A 14,779-nucleotide genomic window follows, 5' to 3' on the forward strand; every position below is an offset into this window, starting at 1 on the left:
TCATTTTATATTTTAAAGTTGTGATGTTCACCTATAAAAATACATTAGCCTGAAGTTCACCTTAAGTTGTAAAGGAAGATAAACTTCCAGAAGAGAAAGCAAAACCATATGGAGTCTCCACATTTAGAAGTTGCTTTAGTGGACAGTCTAAACCATTGGGAAACGTTAGGATTGTGAATGCAAGATTTAACTATGAGAAAATAAGCATAGAAGGGACTTGACAACACTTATGATCTGAATCATAAAATATAGTGAAATATGCTGGAGGCTGTGACAGCAACAGCAAGTCAAACAAGAGTTTATCATTAGTATGGCAAAGGGCCTATCCAGTTGGATAAGATGGAATAAAATAGTTTTTATTGTCATTGTAAAATCTGTGCACTATGGTATTTGGAAAGACTGCACAGTTTAGTCAATTTTGAAATAAATAACATATGAAAAGTGGTAAAATGTCAGTTCAGAAGGCATTTAGTGACCTGGAGCCATTTTTGAGTTTCCTATGCACAACAATAAAGCATTTTTAGTTTACAGGAGTGAAAAGCATTCTGCAAATACAAACATGTTTTTTGGGAAATAAACAAAGACTGTTCCATCAATCTTGTTTTGTAAGAGAGAAACAAGATTTTGTTTTTCGAAGAGAACATTTAATATGGAAGGAACTACTAGATGAAGATTAATCCATTACTGGCTTGTGGAATTGCTCAAAGGAAGAAAGTCATGCTTTTGGTGACCTCCATTATTTCTAGATAGCATGCATTTATTGCCTAAGGATTCTTGACTTTACTGAGTATTTGTAATTCAAATGATGCATTAAGATGTTTGCTCCCATAAAAAGAAAAAGCCAGGTTTTCAGAATTATTTACCCAAATTGGATTTCAGGTATGAGGTTATTATTAGCCTTTCAACCAAGTTTTGTAAACAGCATAGCGTGGGGTCAAGTGTCCCAAGTGTTTTAGGATGTTAGTGGTATTGTGTTCACTATGGCAACTTATTTTGGTAAAGACTTTGATTTGTCCAGAGACTAAATTAGATCAAGACTCCCCTTTAAAAAAAGATTTGGTTTACTGATGAGCTGATTCTCCCCAGCTCCAGCTCAAATGATTAAAACTCTGTTCTGAACCAACACATTTCCTATGGATATTTTGTGGTTATACTCTGTTTGGTGCAAATTTTACTAAACTTTATCTCTTCCTTTTATGTTTCCTTTTACAGAGTGAAGAGTTCCACATTTATACCCAGTACTGCACTAACTATCCACGGTAAGAAGTTACTTTTCTGAGTGTTTATATCCATTAGTGCTTTCATGGGTACAGATACAGAAAGAAGTAGAGATGCTAACAGAAATGGTATTAGCTGTTTCAGTGGCAGAAAAAAAATAAAACACTAAAATCTTAGCTGAAATTACATCATCTCATGTTTTCTGCTTAGGTAAAAGCTGCTGTTTATGATGCAGCACAGCTAGCTGCTGCAGAAAGTCGGAAAAATAGCCATTTGTAACTACCATTTGGATTGCTTTAAAAAGTTGAGGATTTTTTTTTTTCTCTCATGAAAATGATTAAGCAAATAGAAGTAGTTGTTTCTTTTTTGTTGTGAGCATTAAACAGAAAGTGCTCAAAGACATGTAATTTTTGAAAGTTGTACCCTAGCCCATTTAAAAGGACTCCTGTATTCATCCAAAAGTGATATAGTTTTTTTGTTTTTTATTTGTAAAGCAATTTTCTATGAACTTCAGCTCCCGTCCTGGAAGTGTTGTCTTCTGACGCATCTATCCTGTTCTGGAGATTTGTGTATGGTTGTTATCACACCCTCATCATCTACACATGCTTTATTGTGAGCGCCCTTCGGTGAAGTACATTTTACCCCTCTCTGACACGCTGACACACTCTTTTGGAGACCTCCTACGAGAGTCAAAGTGTCTGCCATCAGATGTGCCTCAGGGTTTCTTTGCCTTCCTTCCTGCTCCTTTCACTATTTTTTTCTCCCTCCATATTGTGACAGCTCACATGCTGACAGACAGGGTATTAAAGTTGTCACCTTATCGTACCTAATGGCATTAATGTGTTATTCTGCTTTGTGCGAGCACCGCGGTGCCTTGGGACACCTGGGAGGAATAATCTGGGGTATTTTTGTGTCAGTGTGAACGTTGCGAGTGATAAAATCAGCCTGAAATGCAAGTTTATTCCTTGTGGTCTGACAAACCGCTCCGTCTGACGCACCTTCTCCTCAGGCTGCAAATCCTTCTTACCAAGAAAAACACAGGAGAGGACAATGCCTGCAAGTTACTGACTAATTAAATGCTGATTTGTATGCTGTCATCAGCTGTTTATGGTTGGCCTTCTCCCACATCCATACCACAGCTGGCGAGCCCAGTGGAGGTCACACAGAAGGAGACACTTTGCACATAAACTCACGCTCACTAAGGCTGTGGATGCATCACGGCCATCGGGATCTCTAAGGTCGGGTTTCCTCCAGAACAATGTGAGGCCTGTGTTGGAGCCGCACTGGAATGGAATTAGACATGCAGACATGCACATACACACACACACACATGAGACGAAAAAGAAAAAAAAGACAAGTTCACAACTGTCTTTCTCTGTCTTGTTCCACTGTGCCGAAAAAGCTTTTTATTCTTCTGTAGGTTGCACAGCAACGAGGCTCTGCCAGGCAGTAAATCTGCTTCTTACAAGGTTGTAAAGGGCTGCTGTTTCAGGGGAATGAGTTGAAAAAATTTTTGTTTAGGTTGGCAAAATCTAAAAGCATTCGACATGTGTCACGCAGTTAAACTGACATCCTACACTGACGTATGGCAGCAAGATCAATAAGTTTATATGCAGTCAGTGGAGAAGTACAGAAATAAATATATTGTATGATTCAATGTCTTATGAAACAAGACAAGTTAAAACTGTGTGCTTTGCAAATGTTCACTACTTGAACTTTTAACCACTTTATCACATTAAAACCACCAACCTCAATAGATTTACTGGGATTGGTATTTTAAACCATCACAAAGTAGCACATAATTATGAAGTGGAAGTAACAATGGTGAATGATTTTTAAATTTTCTTTACTAATAATCATCTATAAAGTGTTGTATGCATTTCTGCTCAGCCATCATTACACTGATGCACTTAAATGAAATCAGAAGATGCTTTTTGGAATACTTTTTTTTAGAAAGCAATGTAACACTTTTGTTCAACTTTACAATGATGTGCCACTGCATTGTTACTACCACAAAATTGTTTTGTAGTCGTAACATAGAAATATGTGAATAATTTCAATAATTTTAATAATCATTTTGTTGCTTTGGGGTCCGTGCATATCATTAAATAATGTCAATTGTAAATGCTTAACCCATTGTTTGAAATATTAACTTTTGTGGTTTTTGTCAAATTTTCTTAAGTTCATTTTCATTGTATTGCGCTTTTTAGAAAATTTTCAGTCATCAGAAGTTGTCATTTTCTGGATTGTCACTGAGAGAATAAGTCACAGTTTCCTTTGTCCAGTTTGCTGTCGGCTTCCTCAACTATGACATTTTATTCACTGAGATTTGTCTCCACAGGTCAGTGGCTGTGCTAACCGAGTGCATGAGGAACAAGGCGTTGGCGAAGTTCTTCCGCGAGCGCCAGGAATCTCTGCGGCACTCCCTGCCCCTGGGCTCCTACCTGCTCAAGCCAGTTCAGCGGATCCTTAAGTACCACCTCCTGCTGCACGTAAGTTTGTCTGCCAGCTGTCAGTTTCAAACACACATACACACACAATGGCATGCAAAAAAAAAATTACCTTTGTCAGAGCAGGAACAAACTTGCGAGCACAAACTAATAATATATATTTTTTTATCCATATCATTGCAAATGTCAAGCTGACTTGGCTTCAAGCATGGCTCTGTTGGAGAAGCCAAATGTTCTAACATATGGCACTCAGTACGACTGTTCTTGTGGATGCCCATGTTGTATTTCCTTTCTTATATACACGAAATTAGTGAGCATTCCTGTGTGTGTGTGTGTGTGTGTGGGCGTGCGTGCGTGTGTGTGCATTTGCTAACTTGAAGCTCATTTGTATGTGATTGTACAGGAGATAGCCAACCATATGGAAAAAGACACAGAGACATACGAGGTGGTGCAGGAAGCCATCGACACCATGCAGAGAGTGGCCTGGCACATCAACGACATGAAGAGGAAACACGAACACGCTGTCAGGCTGCAGGTAAAAGCTTTCCAGGCCACTCTTTAGCTTAAAAAGGATCGTTCTTTTTCTATCCTGCTGAGCAGTCATGTGAACTCACCACCAAAGCCCCGATATTCCTAATATCTTACGCAAGACGTCCTCCTAATGATGGCCTTGCATAAGGAAGACATAAAAGGCAAAGCTTGATTCTTTTATCTGCCGGGAGATGGGATGGTCTGCAGGAATGCAGGAATGTGTAAAAACATTATCGACACACAAGATGTATTTTCAGCTTTTGTTGGGCTTTATATAGAGATGCATCAATCAGGCTGTTACTGGCTGAAACTAATTTTAAGTCTTTTTTTTAGATCTGACTTTCTAATTCAAGTTTTGACTGATTTAAGTCATTTTAAGGACTGTTACCCATAAAACAGATGGAGGCAGGAGATGTGAATCCAACAAAAGAATTTCAAAGAGTATTTGAATTTATGTATCAAAGCATCTTTTTCTAACTCAAAGTATTCTGAGGATTCGTTTTGCCTTAAGCTTACAGAAGTGCACAGACCAAAATTGTTGTCATATTTTTTATGCGCCTAATGAATAGTGAAGAATTAACATTATTAGTATTTGATATGCTGATTACCAATCAGAGCTATTCAAAGAAAACTTGTGTATCTCCTCTTTTTATGTTCCTATTATGTATTTTTCTTTATTTACCACTTTAAATTTTATGTTGTTAACTTCTGTGTTTTAATGGCATTTAATCTATTTCTTCTACCTCTTGTCCATTATGTAAATGTGCTTAATGTAGCCATAATTGCTCATTTTCAGCAAATTAATAGATGGGCAACAAAAGCAGAATGCATCAATTGACTTAAGACTGCAATTACAGAAAATTAAAATCGAAACATTTAGCAAACAAACATCAACCTTTACATTTAAGTGAGATGGAAAATGTAATTACTCATTTTAGAATTAAAAAAAAAAGGTTTTTCTTGTAGTTATTCCATTATGAAGAGGTCTGACCCTTGATTGTTGTTCTTCCATTGAGTGATTATTTTTCTGGGACAGTCCAGAAATGTTCTATACTCATTGCAATTACATAAGTGCTCTTCCTGTTTTGTGTCAAAATAAACATGATCGTCTAACTCCTCTCTGTATCCTCACTGCAGGAAATCCAAAGCCTCCTGACCAACTGGAAGGGCCCGGACCTGATCGGATACGGGGAGTTAGTTCTCGAAGGAACGTTTCGCCTGCAGAGAGCCAAGAATGAAAGAACCCTCTTCCTGTTTGACAAACTGCTGCTGATCACCAAGAAGCGAGAAGAAACCTACACATATAAGGCTCACATTCTGGTCAGTGTTGTAACTTGAAGTGCCTCATAGATACTCCAAGTACCAGAAGTTTTCTGCTTTGTAGCAGCAATTCTAATACAGATTTTTGCTTGTCTTCTCCAGTGCTGCAACCTTATGCTGGTGGAGGTTATTCCTAAAGAACCACTGAGTTTCAGTGTGTTTCACTACAAGAATCCCAAACTACAGCACACAGTTCAGGTACAGCAGCAAAGTGTCCAGATGCAAATGTTCCTTTAATTGTAATTACATATTAGGAAATCCTTTGCAGCTACTGGCAGCATTGTGCAAGAGCCAGAAAGAGTGAGGATAGTTTACAGCTTTGTTATCGTTTTGTTGCACATTAAAACTCATTAAAATGAGCTGCTCAGACATGTTGAGTGTTTGATAGCTAAAAGCTGTGATATTTGTTACCTAACCGCTCTCTTTTGGGCATTCATCAGGGGGGAGGGACAAAAAAACATCTAACGTACGATGTGCAGGAGCCGTATTTTAAAGGAATCATGTTGCCCCATTTGAAGCCCATGTATGACATAATCTTCTTACCCCTGTTTTGTGCTCTAACTTCAGGCCAAATCCCAGCAAGACAAGCGCATGTGGATCTTGCACCTTAAAAGGCTCATACTTGAAAACCATCCTGCAAAAATTCCAGCCAAGGTGAGACGAGCTCACTGCAGACTGAGTGGAATTTGTTGGAAATATCTCCAATATTTCCCTTTATCCTGTCCATATATTACTTTACATTTTCTTGTGCTCTTATCTTTGCTTTCTGCTGCTGGATTTATTACCTTTTTGTCTTGCTGATACTCTGCCTATAAGAAATGGGCATTTATGTCCTTTGATTACAATCACTGAGCATTACAGTTGTGCAATGCTACTTATGTCTAGTGTAAAACAATAACAAAGTACAATTAGAAAAGTATTTCAAGATAACAAAAATACTGTGCTGTGTATAACTGATATTGCTGTGAACATATTCATCTAGATCTTACTCAGTGTATCCAATTATACTTGATAAGATATGGAAATTATGTTGTAAGAGGCAGAAAGTAGAATATCACACTTTATCACAAAGTTAATTTGCAATGCTTTACAAAAATACTCATTCTCCTTGAACATTTTCACATTTATCACATTACATCTTAAAATGTCAATGTATTTTCTAGGATTTTATGTAATATAACACTACACAGTTCATATCTAGGAAGCTTAAGGTAATATATATATATATATATATATATATATATATATATATATATTTTTTTTTTTTTTCATTTTTAACAAATAATTGGAAAAGTGTGTAATAGTATTACAATTTTTTGCAATTGATTGTACTGACTGCTTTTTAACCACTGAAGCTAAAACAAATTAAAACTGTAATGTGGCGCCACCTAGTGTAAGAGAGCCCTTTGTGAATCTTATAATGAAGTAACCTTTTTTCTATATTCATGTTGTCAAATTCCAGGCCAAACAAGCCATTTTGGAGATGGATGCAATACGTAAGTGCCAGCCTCCATGGAAATCATGTCCAGTTTTTGCATTCTAGTACTTATCCATGTACTTGTGGTCATATTTTTAAAATATTAATTGTGATTTTTGTTGTTTTTTTGTTGTTTTTTTAAGACCACCCTGGGTTTCACTACAGCCCTGACGGTGAGAAGAAGGATTCCCTTCAAACCAAGGAAGGCCCCACTCCTCGTCGAGGACGGAGAAAAGGTGATAAATTAAAAGAATTAATAAAGATACTTATCCAAAGAAACTTTAGGAGGTAATTCTAAATGTTAGTTAATATATCTTCCCAGAGCCCCTCTCCAAATTACTGAAGAACGCAAAGCAGAATGCTGCCAACAATGATGGTGAAAAAGTGAGTTACAGTCAAACAATTAAGACCAGTTTTAATTGTTTACTCATTTTTAAACATGCTGCTTCTTCTTCTCCTCCCCAGCGTACCAGTCTAGGTGCTAACCTGCTATCCCCCGTGTCCCAGCTGGCTCTGGGCACTATCGGCCGCAGCCGTAGCTTGATCAACCAATCACAAGAATCCCTGGACCCTGGAGATCACTATGAGCACAGCGACAGGGAGGAAGGGGACGAGTCGCATCAGCAGGATGCTGACGATGAGGATGACAGCATTCTTGTGAGTTTATGTCTGATGAAATCAGATTGAGCAGACATTTGTATCCCAAGAATTATTCATTATAACTATTGTGCCTCAATGTTTCTTTGTTTAGGGTCGTGGAAAGAGACTGAAAGTTCCCGGCAGAGGCAGCAGAAAGAGACTGAACCCTCAGGCGTCTGTTGACAGCATAGAGCAGTGGAAATCTTTTAACATGAGTGCCTCAGACCTGCAGGTGGGATAATTATTCAAGGTTGAAATGTTAACTTGGCATTGGCATCCATTTGTTATTGCATCATTTTGTCCACAGATGATGGCCTGTGTTCGGCACATATACATTTATATTTTTGCTTTACTTTTTTAACTTAGCGAGCCAGGGAATCCCTGGTAAGGGACGGAAGTCACCATCCTCCACTTCTCAGGACCCCTCGTGTGACAGAGGAACCTCCAGACTCTCCAGTTCCAGCTGTAGTCGTGACAGAAACGGACCATTCAGTGAGGAACATTTGGGCTGATCACCGGGCTCGCAGGGCCATGTTCCCCACCCGACAGAGAACGATGCAGCCAGATGATGAGGAGGAGGACATCTACCAAATGTTTGTTCCCACAGAACCAAGCGCAGCAGAGCCAGAACCTCCCTCAGAGAGACTGGAGGCTCCGTCGTCACCTAGAACAGCCCGGCCTTGCAGCTGGCACGTTGAACAGGTGCCCACAGTTCAAGTTGACCCTCCCGCTGATAACAGCAGAGTCTTGAGAAGGGCAAGCAGTGCAGGAGAGAAAGCCACAGAGGCTCGAGAGAGTCCAGGGAATGACGAGACTGGTCACAGCAATTTAGAAGTGATTCACACCGAATCATCCAGCAATGACATATCTGGGTCTTCCTCAGCTGAGCAGCTGACATTAGATGATATTGAAAACGTGTATGACAACATCAGCTATGAGGACCTGAGGAGCATGGGTCTCATCAGGAGGGATGCAGATGAAATCCAGATGCAGAAAGACTTGAGGAGAGAACAAAGTGCTGCAAAGGTCAGAGAGTCTCTCATTGAACCAGACAGTTCATCAGAAAGTAACCGGTCCTCCACACAAGACATGAAGCCATATGGGAGCTGTGATCTTCAGATAGTTGAAGAAAATATATATGACACCATCTGTTTCAGAGAGCCACCGTCAGTGGAGCTCAAGGGAAGCAATGAAGGAAGTAAAGAAAAAGAAGAGAGGAGCAGTTTATCATCAGAGCAAGGCTTGACTCGAAGTTTTGCAGAGTTTGTTTCTGAGGACAGCCTCCATTTGAGAAAGAATGAAGAATCCGATGCATCTAATCCTGTCCTCTGCTCTGCGGAGTCAAATTATCCTGCCTCTGCATCTAAAATCTCTCCACGGGACTCCAACAGAGCTGATCGGATGTCTGAGGAGGTTGATGAGCTTTGTAATGACTTAGAAAACTACATGAAGAACACCAAGAAAGCTGAACGACTTCCTGCTGCATTCCCTGTGAATTCCCATGAGTCGCCCAAGAAGATCTCGTCTGCTAAAAACAGTCCTACAAAAAGCTGTCCTGTGGTTGCTGCTCAAACTGCCAGCCCTACACGCACAAGCCAACCAGCACACCAACCCAAAACCCCACATGTCACCTCTGCACAATCATTCACTATCCCAGTCATCAACCTTCCTGATTGTCAAAATGAAAGTACCACTGAAGAAGAAATCCACAGTCCTGCCCCTGCATCCCGTCCCCTTCCTGCCACCCCAGAACCCCCTGCAGGCACAGTGAAGAGCATCCGAAACAGATTGGCGCGCCTCAGCAGTGGCAGCTTCCGCCTTGAGGACGATGATCTGGTGGAGCTGCCGCAACGGACCGCCGCTCCGAGAGAGAGCTCCCTGAAGGACCTCCAAAGTTTGTTTCCAGGGGAGCTGGCGGGGCTGGACTCACCCCTGGCAAACTCGTCTTTGCTGCTGGGGGAGTCTGTGGACTTTTCCCTGGAGCTCATGGACAAAACAAAGAGTCGTGTATTCTTGATGGCGAGGCAATATAGTCAGAAGATCAAGAAAGCCAACCAGCTGCTACGAATGAGGAGCATGGACCCAGGAGATTCCTGCAGTCGAGCCAGAGCAGAAAGGAAACAGAAAGACCTTGCCGCCATCTTGGAGGAGAAAAAACAAGGGGGTGCAGCCATAGGTAACAAGAAACATTTATCTTATCTACAAAATGGCTGCTTTCTCTGTCTAACCTGCATAGTTCTAAACATGTACCAAGTTTTGCTGGTGCGTTCTAATTACAATTTTTCTTGTTTAGCTATAAACGGTATATTTTGAACTCGGTAGCAGAATTCAAAATAATCAAGTAGTTTGTCAAAGATCATATAAACTAGAAGATTATTGTCATGGCAAAATAGGGCTTTGCCCATTTGAAACACATATTTTTAACTGTCTTTAGCATCTTATGTTCGGGATTAGCATCACTAACTGTAAACAACGGTTCCCCCTAGTTATCACGAATATGGACCCTTACTTTAACTTTGAGATTTCTGTATAATGACAATATGTTTCATATTCAGCTTAAAAGAATAAATCAAAGCAACTTGGCCATAATTTGTTCAGTCTTCCTGGAATTTGCTCAAGCTAGCAGAAATGAACTAGCTCTTTGCAGTAGCAGTCTGAATGAAGAGCCTGGATTCATTTGGTAGAAAATATTTCCTTTTAAATAGCTTCTTAGAGCATTTTCCTTCATTACACTTGTAACTAAAGCTGAAAATTGCAAACTTTGATGATTCATCCATCAACTTCTTTGCTAAACGTGTTGCGGTTAGCGTGAATGGGTAAAGTTCAGGAACACGGCACCCACTGATCGAAAATAGATTGCATATTTGATTCAGAGCGGCTAAAACTGAAGGTTGATAACTTGTTGCATCATTACATCCTGCTTAAAAACATGCTGTTGGAAGGAGATTTTTATAGCTTTTGTTTTTAAATTGAAACATAAATGGGGTAGGTCACATGTGGCCAGTACAAAAGACATTCTAATGAGGTCCGCATCTGTGTCAATGGTTTCTTAACTGAACAAGTTCTACAGAGAAATTGTATTTTAAGTAAATTTATTACAAGTGTCAATGTTATCAGATTTATTCTATGACTCTAGTATTGCAAAACGTTCAAATTTTCCCCATGTGAACAAAATAAAGTCTTCGGTTTTAATATTTTAGATAATCACTCACCCTGTTTTATGCCTTCTACACTACCTTCTCAGGTGCAAGGATAGCGGAATACTCACAGCTCTACGACCAGGTGATGTTTAAGGACACTCCTCTTTCTACCAGTCAGACCTCCGCCTCCTCGCATCACTTCCACCCAGGCCTGCCGTCCTCTCCGTCAATGCCGGAAACTTCTCTGGATGATGACTGGCTCCACTCCATCTACAGCAACGGGGAGCTGGTGAACTTCATGTCTTCATCCGGCGGGGGAACAGACACTCAAACGTCCTCCAGCTCTCAGCATAGACTCACCCACACCACCTCCATCCCTTCTCTCAAGACCACCCCACCCGCTCCGTCACAGAGGTGGAGCTCGTGCATTTCCGCGCCGAGTGAAGAAGAGCATGTGTACAGTTCTATAAAGAGAAATCCTTCTTTTAATGCTCCCACCTCGAAGTCTTCCCTGTCGGATCAATCTCAGTCAGCTGGTTCTCTGACAAATCCCCAGCAAGACAACCACCGGCAGTCTGGGCTCAGTTGTAATGGACCCAATGTGGATCCGTCCACAGACGGACCTCGTGGACCCAGCCTGAAGCGTGCCGGTCGGCAGAGCAGCCTCCCAGACCAGACCACCCTGAGACAGTCGGACCTCACCTTACACGATGGCCAGCAGGTGGTGGTCCTGAACCGTGCTTCTGCTCTGACTGGCATCCTCAACGCCACTCAGAACTACTTGGCCAACTTTAAGGACAATGAGGAAGATGACGACGACTACGTTGAAATCCGCTCAGAGGATGACAGTGAAGGTGAGCGTGACAAGTTGAACCAGGGAACCACAAGATCAACTCGGAATCGGAGCACTGTCCAGTCCCAGAGTCTGCCGTGCACTCCTGTCCACTCCTGCCACCTGCTGGAGCGTGAGCACTTAGAGAAGTACCTGTGGAGTGAGCCGCAGCAGAACCAACCCAAGATCGTCCAGTCTCTGAGGGAGAAGTTTCAGTGTTTGAGCTCCAGTAGCTTCGCATAAGGCTACACAGAAACTAAAAACCAAAAACAACGCTACCACACCGCATATAGTTTGAAAGGGGACAGTGCTGCTTTAGGTCAAATATGCCACACCTTTCGCTGACGAGACAAATAAATATTAAGACATAAATAATACATCTATCAAATCAATCCTTGGATTGCAGCTTTATTTTTAGCGAACTGTTACAGATATATTAAAACAGTATAGGTCACAAGTAAAGGTTAAAACAGTACATCATTAGCTTTTACGTGAACTTCCTTCCAAAAAATTTGGAGAGGTGGAATTCATTGTGATGAATTATGATTTTAAAACTTTTAAACCTCTTTACATCTGAGCCTTGTAGAAACATTTGCAACTGATTGTGCTGTACAGATGCAGTAGTTCAGGATATCTGTTAATTTTGCTCCTAAGGACGACTGTACATCTCGTCATCTTTACATCTTTACTAGAGCTGAAAGCACAGTTACTGCTCGTCTTCTTAATTGTGCTATTATATAATATCGAACAGTTGTGAACAAACTGCTTTTACAATTCAAGATTTGTGCAACTTGAGATGTGCTGCTCAGGCTAGCTAGTCACTTTTAGGATCTTTTAACAAGCAGGAAATAAAGACAAATATTTGGGGGTATTATAACATCCAGTAGGTTAAGTGTACTTATACTTGGAAATTTAGTCTTTTTTTAAAATAGTGAGTCAATCTTCCTCAGACATTGGTCAGCAATAGGGAGTCATGCTTAAAGAAAATTGAGATATTCTCTAATAAATAATAAATATCCATTTCTTTTAAAATTGAGAGCATCTGTGAGAAATGGTTCTTACATGCAGTAGATGATGTAAGTAAATGCTGTTTTATTTTCCTTAAATCTAATGTTAGTTTTGTTTTGAGGATGGACCACAAGGGTAAACAGGTGAATTGGTTTTAAAGACGACAGTACTGTATTTGGTGTCTTTTGTTTCTTCTTTATTCAAATGCAAATGTATTTTAATGGTTTACTTTATGGAACACTATCGCACTACTGATTTCACTTCCTCACTCGAAAGGAAAGTCACGTTACAATAAAAGACACTTTAAAGTTCACAGTTGTTTTGTTAAGAGTTTTACCCCCACAATTGTTTGATTTCAGATAAAACGATGTGAAACACAATATATGACTTATTTGTTCGACTGCGTTCCTGCTGTCTCACCAGTACCGCAAGCCACAAACTGTAAATTAGATTTAAAGATATTTATTTAAAAAAACAGTTGTGCTTTCATTTAGGGACTCAAAATTTGAAACAAACTGTGAATATTCTTGGAAATTTGTAGATTTTAATGCACTATTGAATCATAAATGACTTAAAATAAAGAAGCACATGGGGAAAGGCTAAATAAAAACATCAAATCCAAAGTAGGAAAATGAAGTATGTTTTTGTTTGTACATTGCTTTGTTTTTGTTTTTTTCTTGGTGGTAATTTTTTTTGCACTTTTTTATTTTACATCTTATTTGTAAACACTTTGTAAAGATGTACATTTTAGGAGTTATTCTTGTATGCCATAGATATGCTTTATAATGCTTTGACGTTTAAGTTAAGTTTACTGTATTTTTGTAACTGGCTAGTCATCATTGCTCAACAGCACAATGCATCTGAGGTAATAAATTCAGATTATTCTCCTCTTTGTGTCTTTTTGTGATAAGTGAAATAAAACGTGAGACCCATCTCTTAAAAACAAAGCAGAATCTGGAAACCTGGACATTGTAACATGACAATGACCCCAAAATGTACTGGTAAATCCACCCATAAAGAATGAATCAAGGAATTCCTAGTTTAATGCCCAGACATTAATCCCAGTGAGATTCTGTCTCATCTGAAGGCCTCAAGATGAATCTCACTAAAGTTGTTTCAGCCATTACAAGCTAGTGATGCCTCATTTACATTCAACTAAATCATTTTGTTTTCTAGAGATAAATAAAAGAATAAACATCAATCTGAAGATTTCTTAATGAATTGAATATTTATTGGCATGATATTTACACTGTACTTTGCAGCCAGACAAACACAAATCACCTGACAAATAATCAGAACTAATTTTATTTTTGATCAAATATAAAATGGAAATGATGGTTCTTCGTCAATGTTTTCATACCACTTGAACTTTTTTTCAAATTTCAAACTACAAACCTGAATAAATTTCACTGGGATTTAATGGGTCAGACCAGCACATTAATGAAACTGAGGGGAGAAAATCTAACGGCTCTATGTGTCAAAAAAAGTGGGAGAAAATTTCACCTGAAGTGGAGAGTTAAGTGGCGGCTGAACTCAAGGAGCCCTTTTGGGTTTGAACGTTAGTGGGCGATGGGTGACGTCCGGGTCAACCTCGCTTTTCCACATTGTTGCTAAAGGTTGACATGATGATTGGCTTACAACAGCAACTCCACCATCTTCATGCATGGAACTGCTCTCTGCTGCAGTGTGTGGCCTAAACGTATAAGAGACATAACATCCAAATTAAAAATGTTGAACCACGAATGTAAAAATAAATAACACAAATAAATAAATTTCAATCGGATCCACAAACGTTTCAGTCATAAGGTTGGGCGTCCACTCGGATTCCGCGTCTTGGGAGATCAGAAAATATGCTTTTTAAACCAGGTCACAAAGTTCATGAATATCAGACCAACAGTTTTGTGTCTCTGTGCGGCCAGGTACTAGCCGCATCATTTAAAAAAAAAAAAAAACCGCTCACGTAAAAGTTGCGTCATATTTTTATCCAGCATGACGCATGAAGATCACTCTTATTAATAACAAAAGTGGCGCCATTAGCCACTGTTGCCAGATTTTAAATTTTCCAGTCTAAACACAGGGTAAAACTAAACCTGTAAAACCTGCCCAAATGCAAAGAAACAATACGAATCTAAACCTCTAATAAAACTCATGTTAATAGCACTAT

General features: G+C 39.6%; 1 protein-coding gene across 3 annotated transcripts in view; it reads left to right on the plus strand.

Moving 5' to 3' along the window:
- LOC114158543 (pleckstrin homology domain-containing family G member 1) overlaps positions 1-13,503 on the plus strand; it is a 65,565-nt gene extending 52,062 nt beyond the window's left edge. For 2 of the 3 annotated variants that reach the window (XM_028040149.1, XM_028040151.1), the window contains exons 5-17: positions 1,213-1,259; positions 3,560-3,710; positions 4,072-4,203; positions 5,337-5,519; positions 5,622-5,717; positions 6,087-6,173; positions 6,982-7,015; positions 7,140-7,232; positions 7,319-7,380; positions 7,462-7,653; positions 7,748-7,867; positions 8,002-9,811; positions 10,880-13,503. In XM_028040149.1, coding sequence (XP_027895950.1) covers positions 1,213-1,259; positions 3,560-3,710; positions 4,072-4,203; positions 5,337-5,519; positions 5,622-5,717; positions 6,087-6,173; positions 6,982-7,015; positions 7,140-7,232; positions 7,319-7,380; positions 7,462-7,653; positions 7,748-7,867; positions 8,002-9,811; positions 10,880-11,850 — 3,978 coding nt within the window. In that variant the 3' untranslated portion in view covers positions 11,851-13,503. The remainder of the gene's footprint in view (positions 1-1,212; positions 1,260-3,559; positions 3,711-4,071; positions 4,204-5,336; positions 5,520-5,621; positions 5,718-6,086; positions 6,174-6,981; positions 7,016-7,139; positions 7,233-7,318; positions 7,381-7,461; positions 7,654-7,747; positions 7,868-8,001; positions 9,812-10,879) is intronic. The other variant, XM_028040150.1, reaches the window with a different exon arrangement.
- The last annotated feature ends 1,276 nt before the right edge of the window (positions 13,504-14,779 follow it).

Source organism: Xiphophorus couchianus, chromosome 15, assembly GCF_001444195.1.
Source record: "Xiphophorus couchianus chromosome 15, X_couchianus-1.0, whole genome shotgun sequence".
NCBI lineage: Eukaryota > Metazoa > Chordata > Actinopteri > Cyprinodontiformes > Poeciliidae > Xiphophorus > Xiphophorus couchianus.